Below are 20,813 nucleotides of genomic sequence, written 5' to 3'. Positions count from 1 at the left end.
TTATATAATAATAGATTGGCTTCTGGCGAGTTTAGTAACGAGGGATTCAGATTCATGTTGTGCAATGCTACACAGTGCATGACTACGAGAATGTAGCATTGTAGATCAAACAGAGCTTAGTACTGTGTATATATATACCTTTTAAAATCCCTGTTATGTTGTAATGATTTTAACCAACACTAAAATGAAGCATCGATCCTACGGGGGTATCTCCATATATAGGTCATACGCGGCCACTGAAGCTTTGTTTATTCAATAAGGCGATATATACCCGCTTCTGGACGATGAACCCTGAAAACCTAATACATGCTGGGAGATCGATCTAGCTATTGTATATATATATATATCACTGTTCGGATGCCTAAGCTAAAGCAAATCTATGCTCCTTAATTACCAGTTAATCAACACTCTTGCTTGCCAGAAGAATATAAGACAATAGGGAGGACATAGACTCCACTCCAGTGAAGATTTAAAACTAAAAACAAGTTTGGTTATTAATTGCATCTGTCTCTGGATAGTACACAGCAATGATATATATATATATATATATATATCTCAAATTGATCTCTCGGACAAGTACCTTCAGGATCTCACTAGAATGCATTTTATTCATAAAGTCAGATCCAGGGTACTTGGCCTTTCTGATTCCTTGTTACTATCACCTCCCTTCAACCAGAAAACCTTGGTGGCCGGTTCTTGGTCTACACTACTAGAATTTTTTTCCATCTCTGCAGATGGAGAAAGCAAAGAAAGACATAGGTTGTCATCTACTTTTTCCTCTTCGTCCCAACCCTTTACCCACTTTTTCCGTTGTCTTGATGGCAGATCCAGCGAAAGATTCAAATCAACGTCACAATCTGCAGCCTTCCTTTTTATCGCGCTTCTCTCTTCTAACACTAAACTTGGTCTAGTCTGGGTCTGATATGATTCACGATCATATGGAATTTTGTAATCGTCTGGGTACTCATGTGCTCTTCTCCTACTTTGTTCAGTGAAATTAACTTTGTCCATGTAGAAATCACTGTTGGACGTCTTACAGCCGCTGCCGCCGAATACCCTTTCAGTTACTGAACCATAGAATCCTGGTCTGCCTCTAGCAATTGCTTCACCGCCCATGTAGGAGCTAGGGAACCAGTTCCCATGTCCAGTCGTCCGAAGAACATCAGGATATCTAAAATATGTTAACATGTTATTCTCTGCCAAATAGCTATTTTATGATGACTGATGACGATTTTGCAGAAAAATGTATGGATTCCTTCATTACCTGATATTGGAGCTAAACCTTGGATTCAGACTTGGCAGCATGGGAAGTCGACAAGGGTTGTTATAAATGTGGTGATTCCAATTCTCCAAAAGGTATTCATTGTCGTTTAGCACTGTGGTGGAACAACAACAATGGCACAACATTACAAAGATGTCTGGGGAATCGATCTAGAAAAAAACAAAAAAAAAAAAACCCTAAATTTCATTTTTCTTTCTTGTGTCAAGGACGAAGTTGGACAAATCTGTTTGTACCTTGGCCTGGGTCATCCGTCTTCTTGCTCCTGTACATCTGTTGCCACACAACACAACAAAGCCGAGAAAAGAAAACAGATCAAACGAGCTGTAAAATTGATGAGTTGAAGAACCTCGAATTTAGACACGGCCTACCAAAATTACCTGTAAATGGCTCTTGACATGTGAAATACTAAGGCCTTTTATGTTCATCAGTTGAAGAACTAGTTTAGGCGTTGCTCCTGCACCCAAGGAATAAGAAGATGATCATCGTTAAGATTGTTATGGAGATCATCTAACAGTGAAGAGAAAAAATAATAATAATAAATGAGCACTTACTATCTTGGCCTCCAAGTCTTTCTACAGCCTGAACAAAACAAAGATGGAGCTCCGGCGTCCAACGTAGCCTCGGCATCTTGGACCTTATATACTGTCTCATCTTACCTTCACCAGAGCTCGGCTTCTTCTCACTCTCCTCAACGGTGCTGTTGCTTGAGCTCGCACTGGTTTTAGGCATAACCTCATCATCACCCTCCTCGTCCTCGCTCTTGTTGGAGGGGTTTTCCTTCAAACCATCATTATTCTCACATCCCTCTCCTTGCATCGTTCCTACTTCCCTCTCTGGCTCTAGCTTTGTAGCTTATTACAGACGATGAGAAAAAGGAAGAGACATTATTAATTAGGGTTTGATACCAAATAAGAAAAGGAAGAAGGAAAATTAGATGTAGACTTGTTTTGATTCTTCCCTTCTTATTGTTAGGTGCCTAAATAACCTAGGTGGGTTCCATCTAAATTCTAAAAGATCAGATGTCGATCTTGCAGAGAATTTCCTCTACGACTACAACATCAACTAGAGCAGATGATGAGAATGAAGACCCAACTCCTAAAAGTCTCAACATAGACTCTCTCTCTCTCCCTCTCAGAGTAGTCAGTATGTATATGTATTAGTAAAACGTTTGCATGCATGCATGCATGCATGTTGGCATGGATGTGCATAGGCATGAATGATGAAGTATAAATGGGTAGGGTCGTAGAGAGTAAAAACGTGCATGGGTAAACCAATGAACTGGACTGGACTGGGTGAAGGACTTGGGAATCACGTTTGCTGACGCTTTGATGCTTGCTGTCGGTGATCACGGATTTGTTTACGACGACTGCACCAAAATAAAACAAAAACTCTTCTATTTTCTTTTGCGTTTCTAATCCATCCAAGTGTCTAAAAGATTCTTATGACTCAGCTTAACGGTTTTCTGATAGGGTTGTTGCAATGGTCATGTGTACTTTCTGATTTCTAGACGGATCTACACGGTGTAGACTCTTGCTTTGCTTCTCCTTATTCTCACACGTAAGAGATGATGTGGCCTATTCATATGCCTTGGATCCGCTTGCTTCCCTCCCTCTGAATTGGCTTCCCCTCTGCTTTGCAGCTCTGTACGGACTTTTCCTTTTTTTTTTTTCGAGTTTGCTAGAATTACGTGAGGATTGCCACGTTTCCATTTAGAGTTTACTACACCGCCCGTCTAGATAACGAGATGTATTTAATACCGAGAAGTATATACAAACCTTAATTTGCACTGCCATTTGAATTTGATGCTTACGTAAGATAAATGGGGATGGTAAACCTGTACGTAGAGAATTGTAAATTACAAATATAGGACGGTCCCTCTGATCATTGCTTTTGTTTGCCCTCGCGACAAACGACGAACATCGAGACAACACAGATGTTCTGGTTGTTTCCATGAGGTACCTAGCTTTTAAAATCAAGCTCAGCAACGATACTCTCTTTTGTTTTGTATTTTCCCAAGAACTTAGCCCGCCATTGTTGTTGGTCAGAATAATGGTGGTGGGTTGTTGTAAGTTTGTAACAATATTGGAATTAGATAAACCTAATTGCTGACGAATGCTTGATCTAATGGTTGAGATCCCAGGGTTGTTTAGATGCCAGTGTGTCGTGTTAATCTCTGGTAATCGGCCCCACCCTTCTTTGGTATTTGGTATTTGTCTAGCTAAACGGGTTAAGATTGGGTTTGGATCAAAACATCGTTCTGGGCCGGATGGCATCCAGATTGCCAAGTGCTTTTATATTGCTATATATTATAGGTTTACGGTTTACCCATGCATACTAAATTTCAATTTATTCTAATTTGGGCTGTAAATGATGTAATTAAAAGGGAGCAGTAGCCTTGTTGTTCCCACGAAGTATAGTATCATATATCAGTGTCATTTGTTTAAGATATGTATATATATATATATATATATATATATATTTTATGCTAGTCAGTCTATAAGATCAAGGAGACACAGACAGACTGCGAGTAGGACCTGGAGATAGCAGTGAGTGAGTGGGAGGATGCACAATCTGTTCAACTTATTAATTTGATAAATTATTGGACCATCGGAAAAGCTGTAGAGAACCATTTTCGGAGAGAATTTTCAATTCCTACGTTCCTGACATGCTGTTGCGGCAGGGGTGATGGATCAGAATCTATAACACGAGTTATTAATGGACAATGCTACTCTAGGTATTAGGCCGCTGCTGGATTTAAGCATTACACTGCAAACAAAGTTGAAATTTCTAACTCACCAGTCACCAAGTAAGATCAAACCGAAAGAAAAAGAAAAGAGAAGACCGAATTTCAATTACCCGATCGATCGAAGTTCTTGTGCTGATGCATTAACGACAGGCGCCGTAAGGATGAATGACTTCAGCTGCAAGTGTTGAATAATGTTCTATATGTTAATTAGGTTGTGATGTCAGAACTCAATCGATAATGTAACTAGTAGTGGTTTGCACACCACAGATGCAGGATCAGTTTATATCAAAACCATGGGATGCAACACAGTACAATAATTTCTGGTAAAAGGCAATCCAATATAAGCAAAAAGTAGAAACAAAGCATTGTATATATAACTTCTAAAACCAAATTTCAATAGAAAATGGCAGCCATACGCAAGTGGTTTTAAGGTAAAGGAGCTAAGGGGCATCGATCTATGCATATCAACTCTTCCTGACTCATCTTCTCTTCTCTAAACATGGTTTTAAATTTGGTCACTTTAGACGCTTGACGACTTGATCCATAATGAAAAGTTAGACATTTCGATTTTTTTTAAATTTATTTTATTTATCTTATTAACATGTTATATAATTTTACATTTATAGTGCTGGATTCATATATATATATATATATATATATATATATATATTAATAAAGTTTTTGGACGAAATACCTAAATAGATTTAATTACCCCATGTTCATATTTTAATTAAGTAGATATATGAATGTCTGAAGCCAAAGTTTTACAAAATTTTACTGAAGAAAAAAAAAAGGTTAAGCAATTAACAATCGAAAACAAAGCATCAGTATCAAACCGATGCTATAAGGCGACAGGCGTAAGCAGCACTGTACTTGAATCAACATAAATAATTAATAATATGTCCAGTTTCTGCGAGATGGGCTTCTCTCTCTCTCTGTCTATTTTTTTTTTTTACATTGTAAATTAAAATTGTATAATATTGTCTTCTGGTGCATGTGAGCAAGTGAAAATGATTTTCTTTTATTGGCCGGGTGATAGAAAGATATATCCAACACTCCATATTTAATTTAAAAGTTTAGAGCCCTCAGCTGTTATAAGTCAACTGCTAACAGTTCCTTGGTTTTATTTATTGTATGAGAATACGTGAAACCTATTAATGCGGATCAAAGCATTATTCGAGAATGAGCATGTTTGTCCTTTTTAAATGTTTCATTATCATCATCATCATCCTATGCCATATGCCATGCCATATTACATACCATTCATCATATATACCGCATGCATGCGTGCTCCATAGTCGATATATATAATTGACGCTAGCTAGCTAGCTATCTAGCTACAACATTATTGGTTGGTCAAAACTAGAAATAAAAAAAAAAAAGGAAAGGGGGAGGGCGTCTTGGCTCTGGAGTCTGGACCACACAGGACCCAGCAACCCAAACACTATATACTTTTTAGTGTTAGGACCCCCCATGAGGGATGAGACACCCACCCAGGAGAATGCTGAATGCCTAGCTCTACATAAACTATTAACAAAAAAGAAAAAAGAAATCACTTGAACCGTCCAATTCAGAGAATAAGAACTACTTATATATATATATCATGCTATGTTTCAATTCTTGGCTCGACAACCTTGCAATTAATGGCAAGTCTTGAATCTTGATCTTTCTAGTTCTAGAGGAGAGGAGAGAGATGGCATGCATGCAGCTTTTACACATACAGCAATTAATCATATATTAGCTTTTTAGACACCATGTCGATCTTGCCTGTAGATGGATATTCTGAAGAGTGGTTCAATTTGTTAATTGGAATAATTCATATTTTATCACATGGACAACCAAAGCAATCGTCGTCCCGTTAATACAGATCTAATATCTAATATTAATGTCGAGGGTGTCAATGACAATAATTGAGTATTTCAGCAGCCAACCCATCAATATTCAATGATTCAATCACACCCTCCTTCCTTTGTCTTTTTGATCTTTTTATGCATGACAACAACTGAACTGATCTCAGTTTGAATTTAGTCAAGTCGGGCAGTGCATTTTTCAACCCCTACAAGTCGGACAAGTCCACCTTTTTTTAGATGATCAAAGAGACCAGGCCACCCATTTTCCCCAACATATTTTCAAGTAGATTAGATGAGTTTACTTGTGCACATGGAGAAACAAGAATTCCACTGGCTAATTACTTTGAGGCATCTCCTTCAATTCCAGTGTTCATCTATTATATGCAACTATGCATCTAGCATGGATTAATGTTTATTATTTTTCTCCAATCAGCTTATGATATGATCAATTTGGAATTAGAAGTTCAATTAGTAGTTAATTAATCTAAGAGAAGCTGTCGCCTTGGCTTATGCGTTTGTTTGGCATCGATGCCGTTGTTCCAAAACACGGTGATACATTGGAAAAAAAAAAGGTGTTCTAAGAAATGCTTGTTTGTTTGGAACTGTTTTTCCATAAAAAATGGTGTTTCAAGTTATACCTTAGAAATCGATAAGGCATGGTTTTGAGTAACGCCGAATTTGACATTTTCTCAGATTGCAGTTCGTTGCTGCCAACAAAGGTGTGATGTGGAATTCGTATAATTGGTAACAATGCTGAAAACATAAATGGAGCACTGGTACCAAACAATAATGTTTTAAAAAATGAACCGGAAACAAAACCGTTCTAGCCACTAGTTTTCGGGTCAACAGTCCGACCGTCTGGTTTGAACGGATGGCCTGTTCTGACAAATAAATTAAAAAAATAAAAAATAATTAAAAATAAAATGGTAAAAACCATTGAACGGGTCGATGGTTCGACTACTCGGGTCAACAAGTTCTTGACTTTTTCAACGGTTTTTTACCAAAACCGGGTTTGGGGTAAAACAGAACCGGTTGCCTGGATGATTCCTGGGCCGAACGGTCCAGCCATCTGGGTCAATGGCGGTTCTAAAACTTTGCCAAACAGAAAGTGTTGTTGTTGCTCCAAGAAACACCTACTTGACAACAACGTTTCCAAATAGAAAAGACACCGCTTTCTCAGAAAACGGTGCTTCCAACCCACACATCAACAGCACCGTTTTCTCAGCATTGATGCCAAACATCATGGTTTTTAAAACCAACCCGGCGACCGAACGGGTTAGGTGTCCGGTTACCGGGTCGAATATTGGAATGATTAACCGGCTGGTTCAGCGATTTGCTGACCAAAATCAACGGTTTTGAGGAAAAATGGAACCGGCCCGGTTTTTCTGGTCCGACCGTCCGGTCCGGTCTGGTTTTGAAAACCATGCCAAACATATACTATGTGTCTATATTTGAAAAAGGTTTTCTCCAAACCACTTGTAAACTGAGAGCACACGTTCACCAGAAATGGAGAGATTTCTCTGATCTTTTTGTCGGAAAAGCATAAATAAGATAATTTCAAGATTTGAAGAAATAGTGAATTCATTTCCATCTTTCTCTCCATTTTAGTAGACGATTGGGTCGTGGGTCCAAATGATATTGAAATCTAAAATAAAATGATTCAAATTCATGTTCAGCTTCCATGTAAGAATTATAAATCACATTACTGTCTCTGTGATTTTAAGCCCAGCAAGAAAATTAGAAAGCATGAACATTCTCTTTTTCTTCCCACCAGTAAAGCGATGTAAAACAACTTGCATGGTTGATCACGTAATAGTAGCTAGTGTAACAGTTGTTGATTCTGACCTTCCAACCAACTGGGCAAAATTTCAGGTCTGGGGACTTTGCAACAGCGGACCTGGCTCAACCCTATTATCACAGCTCCTAATATACCTGCTATATAGATAGATATCGATTTAAAATAAGCAAAAAAAAAAATGGTACAAAAGGGAAGTAGACGATCAAATTGAATGTGGTTGATACCAAGCTATTCTTAGATCCTTGAAAGTGAGAAGATGCAAAGTCTTCTTTATTCTCCATTGACCAACTTTGTTTTAATTTGACCAATATCAACAAAGATTCTTTTAATGGTTTATTGTTTAATGTATTATATTTGTGTGTTGAAGACTATTTAATCAGCAATATATATATATATATATCCAAGTTCCAAAATTAGGTGCTTAATTACTGTTCCATTTATAAGAACTTCCTTTGAATATTGATTTAGCTAGGGACCCTGAACGATAACGTCTAAGGGCCTATTTGGTTCGTGGGAATAGGGATTTGGAATCGGCATTGGAATGGCCCATTCCGATTCTAATTGTTTGGTTGAGTAGAATTAGAATCTTATTCCATTCCAGTTGATTTCAAGTCTCATTCTGATTCCTATCTGAACCAAATAGATTATGAGAATATATCATTCTGATTCAGATTCCAATTATAAACGAACACAGACCCTGAGTTCTAATCGTCTCGTGCTGTGTTTGGGTATTTTGTGACCAACCTTGAACACAAATATATCCTTGTGGGGCAAGCATGGAGATATCTATGGATGCAATTAGTCAACAAGTTTAGTTGCAAAATCTTATGCTTTGTTTTTTTGGAGAGAGCAAATCTACACTGGATACAAATTTTGCACTCGGTTCAGTTTTGCACTCATTTGCTTATAACTATGGCTGTGTTTGGTAAGAAAGCAAAAGAAAGATATAAATTAACAATGTTACTAAGATATAAATTTTTTGGTGATCTGCACAAAAGCTAAGGCAAGTATCCACTTTGTAATTGTATAGATAAATTTTATATTCTTACTAAAAGTATTTGGTTGTGATGGATATAAACATAAATTCCAAGTCTGAAATCTAACTTTTTATATTGATCAACTTTGAGAGCAAAGTTTGACTCTAATTTGAATGCAATGCAAACATATCAAGAACAAAAAACAAATTTGCTACCATTTTTAATAGAAAAACATGTTCTTGCCAAATGCCTGAAAAACTAAACCACAGTACAAATTTGCTTTGGTTTAGCATATGAACTCTTAGCAAACACAGCCTATGGTTTGAATTCCTATGTGATGCAAAATTTGCACCTTTTTGTCTTATTTGTAGTTATTGGAAGTACAATTTGCATCTAAAAAACTGATGCAAATTTTGCACCATCTTAGTCCTGCCTTGAGCCACTCTCATATATTATTATTCATGTAAAGCAGGGGTCACATTTTTTACTTCTCATAATAAAGTTAACAAGATAAAGTCAAATTTGAAGCAAAGATATACCCGAATTTGCACTCCCTTACATTTACCCCGAATAAACTGAACCTTAAGCAAATAAATCCAGTTGGACAAGAGCTCTTCATTGTGTATTATAAAAGGGACTCAATATCAACACATGAATATGTTGTGTTAACGAGTTCGGATCAGCTGTACAAGACACTATAGCTGCACATTGGAAATATCTCAGTTTACATTCATAGGGAGATGTCTCTGATTTGTGGCTGTAGTGTCTTGTGGGTACATATGGATAATGTCTTTGTGGATAGCAAATCCAAGTTGGGTTTAATACTTAAACTGTTCATGGACTGGGTTGATGTTTAGGCCATGTTTGGTTCACTACTCTGGGCCTCATTCTTTAAATTCTTGTTCATTTTGGGCAAGAATGAATAACATAGGTCACATTCCTTTTAGAATGAAAAATCAGTTCATAGCACAAAAATTGAGGTAGCCTTCAGCATGAAAAATAATTATGCCCCATCTTGCTGATCATTTTCATTCTTTAAGGAAACTCTGCCTAAAAAACTATTGCCATAGATGTTTATTAGCGGACTACCATGAAAGTATTTTTATGAAAGCACTTTAATAAAAGTACTTTTACATGAAGGCACTTTAATAAAAGTACTTTTACATGAAAGCACTTTAATAAAAATACTTTTATAAAAGTACTTTTGTGAAAGAACTTTTACAAAAGGCACTTTTATGAAAGCATTTTTGTAAAAGCACTTTCATGCTTTTACAAAACAAAAGCACTTTTACAAAAGTACTTTTATAAAAATATTTTTACAAAAGTACTTTTATGAAAGTACTTTAATCAAAGTATTTTTATGAAAGCACTTTTACAAAAATACTTTTATATAGGACACTTGTCAGTGTGAAAAGAATTCATTTTTAGGAAAAAAAAGAATTCAAAAACCCTCACCGACAGCTTCCAAGGGTCTGATCCATTTTAGAATTCCATCTTGGGTAAGAATAAAAAAAATGAGAATTGAATCAAATATGGCCTTAGCTTTTGGCCAAAATTTGAATAAATACATCTCAAAGCCTGAGTCCAAAATAGTGTAAAATGTTCATGGGCTGAGTCCAAAACCCAGCCCGTGAACAAGTCTAGTAACACCCTCTCCCTTCTGGTCCGCTAAATAGCGCTACCAACTCATACCCTTGCAATCCGGAAAAAAAAAAAAAGGCTCTTACTCCACCAATTAAATTAGTACAATGGTCCATGGAAATGCATGAATAAAAATAGTGTGATATAATCGCGTTCACTGAAAGGGCATTGTTCAATATGTATAATTTTGTTTTAATAAAAACAAAGTTATCGCTTATGATTGAGTCAAATTTTATTGGCCATGGATGAAAGTTAGATGGGCTTGGGCTAGTTGACTAGTAGGCCCACAAAAATTGAGTTTGGTATCGACTTGTGAATTGAGATGAACAAAGGTCATGAAAAGAATCAAAAGCTACACGAAAGACATGTAAGGTCAAGACTTTCTTCATCACAAAATAGGCTCGTGTAGCCCAGGCCAAGCTAACTTGGGTCATTGGTAGCTTTGCTAAGGGTGCAATTTGGGCCAAATTGGATCCGGTTTTGGTCTAGCAAGCCCAACACAAGATAAGGGTAAATTCTCAACCTGACATTAAAATATGTAACCTTAGTAATAAAAATGGGGTCCGGTATCGATGCTGTTATTAGAGACCACCACGGCAAGATTGTTTTGGCTCGTGCTCTCAGTGGTGTTTTCTTGCTGATTTGCTTCTTACTCATGGGTTGGGCCTAGGGCCCATTATTCTTGAAGGATATACGCATCGACACTTTGATAGTTAATTACAGGAGCCTTTCTGTTTGAGTTCCCCTCTCATATTGTTGTTCCCTTCACACCCTGTACAAGGAATCATACTGCCCATATTCTTGCTAGATTTGGTTGTTCAGTTTTCCTTCAGTCCTGTTAATTTATTTGGGTTTTATTGGTCAAATAATTTTCAGTATCATCTCTTATTTTCTCTTTATTTTATTATATTTTATCTTATACTTATGAACCATCACAACCTCAAAAAATTTTAAATACTACCCTTGATCAAAGCTCTTTCGGTATCATGTCTTTCCGGCAGCATATATTCATACAAAATCGAGATGCAAATGATGCCAATCCAACAGCAACATCATGGGGTCTAGTGATTTGCACCAGCCACCAGAAGAGACACAAATACAATTTGGTGGATCCTCAATCCATACCGTTTAATATTGAAAATACAAAATATTGTCGTAAAATGGATTCGTTGTCTTTCCCTTGGGACACGTCTCCCTTTATTATTCTCTGCTCTACCTAAAACCAGAACCGAACACTCTTTACCCCCGTTTAGTCTACAGACTTTCAGACTTTATTTCGACTTCTCTGCTTGCTTCGGGTTTAAAGTGAGTGGCGAGGGCAGCCGCCGCAGAGGACAAATGGAAACCTGATGAAAAATAGGTTTCATTTGTTTTTGATTAGACCCTTCGAAGCCGTCGGTGAGGGTTTCCTCTCTTCTTCTCCTTTTTCCCGATTTTTTTTTCTTTATCCTTCGTGGCGTGGGCGTCCTCTGTTGAATTCATCATCTCCATGATCTTTTAACTTTTATAGCTGAAAGTGTAATATGTTTCTGGCCTCGAAAGAGAAACTTTGAAACAGAAGAGAAGATATGGCAGTTGCCGCACATGGGTTGTCTTCCCTAATGGAATTGGGCTTTCCCTTGTATCCTTCTCGTTCATTTCCAGGTTATCGTTCCGTTGTTTCTCGCTTCAGCTCAAGTGATTTTTTCTGGAATTCAGTTTCTTCTAGGGTCTCAATTAGCATCTGCAACCGTAAAAATTCTACCTTTATTGCTCCCAGAAGGAGTAGACTTGAGGAATTCAGGTTGTTTGGGTCGGTTGAATTGGACCGTTTTGTGACGAGTAACGACGAAGATAAAATGAGTGAGGGATTCTTTGAAGCAATTGAAGAATTGGAACGCATGGTAAGAGAACCTGCCGATGTTCTTGAGGATATGAATGACCGGCTCTCTTCCCGGGAATTCCAATTGGTGTTGGTGTACTTCTCTCAAGAGGGGAGGGATTCCTGGTGTGCACTGGAGGTGTTTGAGTGGCTTCGCAAGGAAAACAGGGTCGATAAGGAGACTATGGAGCTTATGGTTTCGATTATGTGCGATTGGGTTAAGAAGCTCATCGAGGGTGAACATGTTGTTGGCGATGTAGTCGACCTTCTTGTGGAAATGGATTGTGTCGGTCTTAAGCCAAGCTTTAGTATGATAGAGAAAGTCATTTCTTTGTATTGGGAGACAGGGAGGAAGGAGGAAGCGATTTCGTTCGTGAAAGAGGTTCTGAGGCGGGGAATCTCTTGTACCAAGGACGACGGGGAGAATCAAAAAGGAGGCCCAACTGGGTATCTTGCTTGGAGGATGATGGTAGGTTCCTGTTTTAAAAAAATTTGTTTTTCTTGTTTGTTCACTTTGTTGATTCGTTTATTAATAATTGCATAAGTTTTCCTACTTGTGTGCCAATTCGAATAAAATTTCGAATACTAAGTTCTATTTTTAATGTTTAGGTAATTAGATACCGGGGTATATGTTCTTGTTCTTTCATGCCTAGGGTAAAGGTGGGGATTCTTGTGGTGAAATTGGTTTGGCTTTAGTATTCTCTTTTTGTTACGATTAGCTGCTCATTTTCTTTTGAGTTTGTTGGAAATTTGGAGATTGCTTGAGGTTTGTTTTGCTTAGACTGTTGTGAGGTTTTATGCGATAATGTTCTAATTCCCTTCCGTCACTTCATGGTAAGCATTAATTTTATTACTTTTTTCTCCTGATGGCACTGAACCACAACCAAGAGGGTGCTGTGCAGAATTTCTTATCATTTTGGCTACAGTTTCCAACATTCATCAGAGAGATTTGTTAGTCTGGAAAAGTTTCTCTCTTCATTTTGATACATTGAGGGTTTTAGGGATTTGTATTATATTTTCAAATAGAATAATTTATTACAAGGGAATTAAATCGAACACTGTACCATTAAGGATAACATACTGGTATCTTTGGGTTCTGTTCGGCGGATTTTAAATACTCACACAAAACAAGTAATCTAACAAAAAGCAACAAGGATTACCAATGCAAGTATCAATTATATAAGTAAATATTAATTTGTGAGAGAGAACAAATGTTGGTGCTTTTTTTTTGTTGCTAGGTTCTAAACTCTTCCTCTCTTATACTTAGGTTGTATGGGTTTCCCTGTTTTTCCCTACCTTTTCTTTCAAACCAAACACAGCCTTTGTTCTTCAATTTTGGAAACAAAAAGGCAGTCTAGTTGGTTGTTAGATAGATTTGTGGAGGAAGACTGAATTTTCTCTTTGAGCAAAGAAGGTTGGAAGATGCTTGGGGGGGGGGGGGTCATCAAAGTCAAGGATTTAAATGTCATCTGAAGATTCAAAATGTTAACATCTGTCCCAGTTACAGGGCTGGAGGGGAATATGAAATCTCTAAAATTTAATATTAAAAAGCTAAAAAAGGGTAAATCTTGGTGAGGATGAGAGATGTGATATATAAGATTTTAAGTTCTGAGGGAATAGGCAAAATGAGAAAAAAAAGGAAGAAATAGCAATGAAAACATCTAATTATTTTGTTAGGTTCTTTCAAAAAATTCTTGAAACTAATGGGATCTCAAAAAGAAATTGAAGTTTCTACAGAAATGTCAGGTTTTGGATCAGGTAAAAAAATGTGGCCCAAAATCAAAATTTGAATCCTTGAGCAAAGTAGGTTAGAAGCTGTTTTATGCATGATTCTGACAGGGAGCTGAATTGGCAGCCCAAGATGGACATATATTCTAGGTATATGTGAAATGTTTTGTTTTGTGGTTTTCTCATCCTGGTTCATGATGTGAAATGTTTTGTTTTGTTTTTTTTTTTAAGATATATATACCATTTAAGTATAAGGGAAAAAAATGCCATGCATGGTAAGTTGTAGTCTCTCATGAAAAAGGTGTGAAAAGTGGCTCCATATGAATTGAAGCCTTATATATTTAGGGTGTATAAATACATATATATATATGGAATGTATCCTGTGACACTGCATTCTCGAAGCCTTACTGATTTGGTTGTTTCAATGATGAATTATTGTGGTTTAGCTGTCCAGGTTTTCTGTTAAATGGTATTTTATTATTTTTTCTATGGTCTTTCAGGTGGAGGGAAACTACTGGGATGCTGTTAAATTGGTGATTAACTTCAGGGAATGTGGATTGAAGCCTGAGATTTACAGCTACTTTATAGCAATGACAGCAGTGGTTAAAGAGCTGAATGAGTTCTCAAAAGCTTTACGCAAATTAAAAGGTTTCATGACAGCCGGTTTGGTAGCTGAACTTGATATAGAAAATGTGAGGCTTGTTGAGGAGTATCAGTCAGATCTTCTAGAGGATGGAGTCCTCTTGTCCAATTGGGTATTGCAAGAAGGAAATTCTACACATTCTGGGCTTGTTCATGAGAGGCTTCTCGCCATGTATGTCTGTGCTGGTCGAGGACTTGAGGCAGAACAACAATTGTGGGAAATGAAGCTTGTGGGCAAGGAGGCAGACAAAGAGCTTTGTGACATTGTGTTAGCTATCTGTGCTTCCCAAAAAGAAGAAGGTTCCATTACACGTTTGCTTACTAGGATGGAAGTTGCAAGTTCATTGAGTAGAAAGAGAACTTTATCATGGCTGTTGAGAGGATACATCAAAGGCGGACATTTTGAGGATGCCTCTGAAACAATCATAAAAATGCTCAACTTTAACCTGTATCCTGAGTATTTGGACAGGGCAGCCGTGCTGCAGGGATTGAGAAAAGGGATTCAACAATCTGGAAATATTGAGCCTTATCTCAAGCTTTGCAAGTGCCTCTCTGATGCAGATCTCATTGGACCTTGTCTTGTTTATCTGTATATGAACGGCTATAAACTTTGGATTATAAAAACGCTGTGAAAAGTCTAATGGAATTAGACTTGTCTTGTTTATCTCTCATACACAGATTTTCTCCTGGCATTTCTCTGTAAACTTGTATAGATGAGGATGAATGCAGAGTGGCAGTAAACATCGAGCATATCAGTTTGAACATAGTCTGGGAATTAGACTTCTCTGGATATGCTATTGTTCGGTTTATATATACATTTATAGACTGGAAGCTTGTAATACATAATAATAAGTTCCCAATATACTTGTAAACATAATAAAGCTCCTCTTTAATCAATGTAATTGGATCGTTTGGTGCATATATTTCAATATGTCAAATGTCAACTTTTTGGTTTTTCCTTTAAATAATTTTCTATTTCTTCTGCATCTCTACTCTTCATTTTTAACATTAAGAAGGAAGAAGTTTTCCTGCTTCATCATCATAGCTTTTATAAATAAACAAAGGAGTCTTTGAGTCAGCTCTCCATTTAGGGGTTTATGCTCTATATGCTCCAGAAGGCTTAGCAGCCATGGCAGAATTCTTTGACATTTATTCCAAAATTACTGTTCTTTTCTTTTTTTTTCCCAGAAATTATGCGCAATGCGTTACAATTAACCAGCTTGCAGTACTGTTTCTTATCTACACAATTAAACCAAATCTGCAGCTGCCGGACTATTACTACCGTATGCATATTTAACCCTTTAGCTAACAAAGAGCTGTTGCATTCTCTAGCTAACACTGACAGGGTCATAGGATCCCGCAGCGGCGTGGTAGGTGGAATTGTCTAGCCAGCTTCCTTACTTGGTCGCGTAACAGATCGAACGCTTTCCTCCAGTTTTGATGGGAAAAAAAAAGACTAAGTGATATGTATGGCTTTGTCAAAAGAAGGAACAAGCAGTTAAAGGATCAAGCACAATGTCAACCATACACACTATGATTTAAGTTTTTTGTTTGGTTTAATTAAACAAATCTAAGAAATTAAAGGAGCAATAGGTACAAAAAGAAAAGCAAGACAGTCCTTAACTCCTAAGTTATCTCTGTAAATATTTATGGTCCTACACTGAATCATGGGCTATATGAATAATTTGATTTCTAATCTGCGCTAACTTCATAATAATATATAAGAATCTAATTGACAAGATGGGGAATAACAGTGGCTGTAAAGATGTTGGCGAGGATCTGGTAAGTGGTTTGAGTTGGATGAACGGCATCCCAGAACACGAATTTTGAGGGATCTGGACACACCGGCGTAGCAGCGTTGCACATACCACCCATCTCCACCAGTCCCGTACCGCAGCAGCCTCGCCTTGTTTCCACAAACCCTACAAAATTTTGAACCATATATAATTGTTAGAAAACAAAATCAATAACACTGGGGTCACGACGTTCGTCAAAACAGTACGTAGTGTGTCCTCAGAACTCACCATATTTCCCAGGGTTGGTGATCATGTCCAGCAATGGATTGTAGATGTCTACGTACGCGAACCGGGTGCCAGGGAGCGTAGCTTGCAACCTCAACACTAGGGCCTGGAGCTTGGCATTGTAAGCCTGTGAGTCTTGATTCTCTGCATCATTACAAACCCTTTGCAGCATATGGCCCCCGGGGATTGGCAGGATGCTTCCAGCCGTCTCTTGCACCGGCAGACACCCGATCGGCGGCAGTCCTGATATTGAGAACCTTCGTGCTCCCATGCTGTAAAGCCGCTGCAATAATACAAATTAATCAATTTGGACCATTCTCATACATTGGGGGGGATATTATGAACAGGTTGATCAATCAATAATTCAACGTATTTCTGCCTAGTAACTAGATATATAGTTGCAGTCACTTACCATAACGAAAGACTCCAAGTTATGGAGCAGAAAATCATGGTATGCCGGTAGCGAGAACTGACCCCTCCTCGTTGGTAGATCGTAGAAGTTAAATATCATGTCATTAGTTCCGATACCGATAGCAAACAAAGCGTCTTCCACTATGCGACTGGCAGCCTCCCTCCCGACGGTACTCTGCATCCGAGCCAAGCATTGCTCGAAGTAGTGCAACTGGGTCGACATGTGAGCCACATTGGAGATGGTCGCTGTCAAGTCATCTATTCCGGTGCCGGCCGATGCAAAGCTAACGCCTGTGAGCAAGTCTAGATTGGACACTCGGGGATCCAAGTAGGCCGGTAAGAGGTCCTTGATTCCCAAGGAAGAGACCGTGAAATCAGTCATAAGCCTTCCATCAGTGAACCTCCCGGTTGCGATCTGACCGGGGAAGTCACGTCCATAGGGAGGATGATCACCTCGGAAGAGTGTTCCGAGATGGTTGTTGTTGCCGGGGTCAAGGGTTGAGTCGCCGAAAGCATAAACGGCTGATATTTTACTTGGAGCGGCATTGAGAGGAACAACCAGAAAGAGAAAGGATGCAGAGAAGATCAAGAAGATGGAGAAAGCAGCAGAACTCGTCCTCTTCAAAGTCATGATTAACGCTGTTTCTCTGTTGCCTCTTGGTTTGCCAAATTGTTACTAAGCCTTGGCTTGTTTCGAATTCGATGAATAATATGATCATAATCTTTTGAGGTCATCTATATAAAGAGGTTAAGCTTTTAGAGTTTGTGTTGGATTACCACCCATGATATTGTATTTTTGTATTACGTACGATTGGTAGTTCCTTGTTAGACTCGGATATGGAGTTGGAGTTATAAAAAGATTGAAAGCTCCTGGTTTCACAATTTAAATAGTATTCTTATTAGAAGTTTAATCGAAGGCAAAAACATTATCAACTTTTGTTTGCTAACCGGTTAATGTTAACATCTGAATCGGTTACTCCGATCCACTTTTTCTTGCACTTCACACAACTGTTACAGAGTGAATAGATTAGTAATCTACAAACAAGGCGCGTATAATGGCTACGTAATTCTTAGTGCTTATTTGAAAAATAAGTGATTAAAAATATTTGTTTATTTTGATGAAGCTTATTTCAGATAAGGTAGTATAGAATGACATGGCGGGCCAAGAAAGTCTAGAAAAAATACTTAAAAATTTAATAAACTCAAAATTTTAGCTTCACAAACACAAATAAGTGATTATTGATGTAGCCCTAACCCAAAATAAGTGATTATCTTATTGAAATAAGCAATTGTTTTTAAACACTCCCAAACTTAACCATAAGTCCTAACCTAGTCCGATTTAGGATATACTACAAACAACACGTATACAATTGGCAACCTTATCTCATAATTGGGCATGGTTTTTAAAACCGAACCAGTTAGGGGTCCGATTACTGGGTTGAAACGTCCGACCGTTCGAACTGAACGCTCAACCAGTTCTGATAGAAAAATAAAAAAATAAAAATTTTCAAAAAAAAATAAAAAAACGGTCAAAACCGTTCGAACGGTTAACTGCCCGGTTCAGTGGTTTGCTGGCCAAAATCAACAATTTTAGGGGGAAATCCGATTTTTGGGGAAAACGGGACCGGTCCTGGTTTTTCCGGTCCGGTCCGGTTTTGAAAACCATGTAATTGGGTGATTTAGCCCGTAATATACATATATATAGCTAGGGGTGAGAAAGAAAAACCAAAAAAATTGAACCGGTCGAAATTGAACAAAAAATTCAGTTAATCAAACCGGTCAATTCAGTTTCGATTAACCAAAATAGAAAACCGACGGTTAACCGAACCAACCAGTATACATATATTTATATATTTTATGTATATTATTTATATTTTTTATTTTTTATACATTATAAATTAATAAATATGCATTATATATATTTATAATATATAATATATTAATTATTATTAATACATAATATATTATTTATTATTTAAAATATAATATTTTATATATATTTCTAGTGTTTATTATATATTTATATATGTATATATTATAATATATTATAAATAATAAAAAACCGACAAACCAACAAATCGACAAACTGAACTGATGGTTAACCAAACCGGTCAACCAATTAACCGGTCGGTTTCGGTAACCCCAATTCGTTTTTAAAAATAAGCCCACAATTCGGTTAAGCACCCCTATATATAACTTACGCTGCATGGCCAATCAAGAGTTTATAATCCGTTACAACACCCAATCAGAAGTCAGCACGTCATCGGGATTTCTAACGTGTTCCACTCTTGATTGGGTTTATTGGCCGGCCCATTATACATGTCTGGTTTGTGGTATATCTTGTCTATAATGCATGGTTTGAAGTATTGATAATTTGATACTCATTAATTGATACCAGTTTTTCATTTGGTTTAATTTTTATTGTTTAATTATGACATCAAGAGATATCCATTTGATTCACTAACCTTACCACCTGAATGAAAAAACAAAGAGTTTACTTTTAGGTTGGGTTAAAAAAACATTCTTTTTTTACTTCATTAAATTATGGAATAGAGAGTTAAATAGTGGAATCAAATTGTGAGAAATAAAAATTTACGACTGTGTTTGGTTTGTCTACCTTTTCATTCAAACCAAATATAACCTAAAAGACAAAGAAAAAGAATGGGAATCAATACTTTAAGGGGGCTGAGAGGGGGGAAAGTTGGTCAATGGGATTTTGGTTCCCATTGACCAAGAATTCTATGTTCTTTTTTCAGATTTATATGTGTAATAGGAAAAGTTTATTTTCCTGGGTATCACTTGTCCGGATAAATGATACCCATCTCTTAGGTGGATAAATAACTTTTCCACCTAGGAAAAAATTGTCAACACTTAAATGGGACAAAAATAATAATGGATTTTTATAGCTAAAATGGTCATTACCTTATTTACATGAGAAATAAAAGAACATGGGTAAATACACTTAGTTGGGTAAGTGTTCCACGGGAAAAAAATTACCCAGTTAGCTGCATTTACCCAGACAAATAACTTATCAAAAAGCAAATGGAGCCCATTCGGGAGTTAACAAGAGAGAGTGGAATAAATTAAAAAGTGAGTTCAAATTATGGTTTTTTGCCTTTACAATAAAGAGACCAAATTCTAAAATAAGGATATTATCTTAAATGTAACCAAAAAGAGCATTAATTTGGTCAAAAGATTGAGTTGATTTCCTCTAGGTCCAGGGACATTTACTAGATACTTGAAGCACCAACCTTGATTAATGGGGCTCGGGTCCACAAATATTATGAGGTTCAATATGTGGCCTCTGTTTCAAAGTCCTTAGTAAGAGGGTTTAGATCTTTTTGGCCAGAATTTCACAAAGGCATCAAGGCATGAATTCCGAAATTTATAGAGGGCTAATAAGTGAATCATCTCCTTCTTTGGATTTTTTTTTTTTTCTCTTTTCCAAGTTGTCATATTCCCGATTAGTTCTAAATATTTGACTGACTAGGTACTGAAATCTCATTTCTTGTCATATCCAGATTCCAACCGAAAACTAGCTAGGGTTGATCATGGGCCGGGGCAGGCCAGGCGTAGCACTTATGGTAAGGGCTATACCCTGAGCCTAAGCTGGGCTTTGGTCCTATGTCATAAATAGGTTATAATTGATGTATAATATTATAAACTATATGACATATAATATATGCTATAATTTATACAAGTATAAACTATCATATACATGATAAATTATATGTATCCTTTTATAATATTTTATATAAATATATCATATAATAATAGACTAAAACTTCTTGTCCCGGTGTAAATTTTCAAGCCTGTTGTAGGCCTGGGCCTGAGCATAAAAGCCAGGCCCTAGCCC

At 37.2% G+C, this 20,813-nt stretch overlaps 3 protein-coding genes across 3 annotated transcripts; 1 reads left to right on the top strand and 2 right to left on the bottom strand.

The window, feature by feature from the left end:
* Window positions 1-386: 386 nt before the first annotated feature.
* LOC104597310 (uncharacterized) lies at window positions 387-2,409 on the bottom strand. The gene is made up of 5 exons (XM_010258780.2): window positions 1,834-2,409; window positions 1,660-1,736; window positions 1,516-1,552; window positions 1,265-1,376; window positions 387-1,171 (listed from the first exon to the last, which is right to left on the bottom strand). Exons 1-5 carry the CDS (start codon window positions 2,096-2,098, stop codon window positions 610-612), a joined length of 1,053 nt encoding a protein of 350 aa, XP_010257082.1. The 5' UTR covers window positions 2,099-2,409; the 3' UTR covers window positions 387-609.
* Window positions 2,410-11,462: 9,053 nt separating this feature from the next.
* On the top strand, window positions 11,463-15,446 carry LOC104597311 (pentatricopeptide (PPR) repeat-containing protein). The gene is made up of 2 exons (XM_010258781.3): window positions 11,463-12,624; window positions 14,384-15,446. The coding sequence occupies exons 1-2, from the start codon at window positions 11,863-11,865 to the stop codon at window positions 15,155-15,157; spliced, it is 1,536 nt and encodes a 511-aa protein (XP_010257083.2). The 5' UTR covers window positions 11,463-11,862; the 3' UTR covers window positions 15,158-15,446.
* Window positions 15,447-16,147: 701 nt separating this feature from the next.
* Window positions 16,148-17,639, bottom strand: LOC104597364 (GDSL esterase/lipase At2g40250-like). The gene is made up of 3 exons (XM_010258834.2): window positions 16,959-17,639; window positions 16,550-16,829; window positions 16,148-16,447 (listed from the first exon to the last, which is right to left on the bottom strand). Exons 1-3 carry the CDS (start codon window positions 17,586-17,588, stop codon window positions 16,254-16,256), a joined length of 1,104 nt encoding a protein of 367 aa, XP_010257136.1. The 5' UTR covers window positions 17,589-17,639; the 3' UTR covers window positions 16,148-16,253.
* Window positions 17,640-20,813: the final 3,174 nt, after the last annotated feature.

This window comes from Nelumbo nucifera, chromosome 2 (genome assembly GCF_055504915.1).
Source record: "Nelumbo nucifera cultivar China Antique chromosome 2, China Antique-T2T, whole genome shotgun sequence".
Classification (NCBI taxonomy): Eukaryota; Viridiplantae; Streptophyta; class Magnoliopsida; order Proteales; family Nelumbonaceae; genus Nelumbo; species Nelumbo nucifera.
The sequence above is the reverse complement of the archived record's forward strand: the minus strand, read 5'-3'. Positions and strand labels throughout refer to the sequence as shown.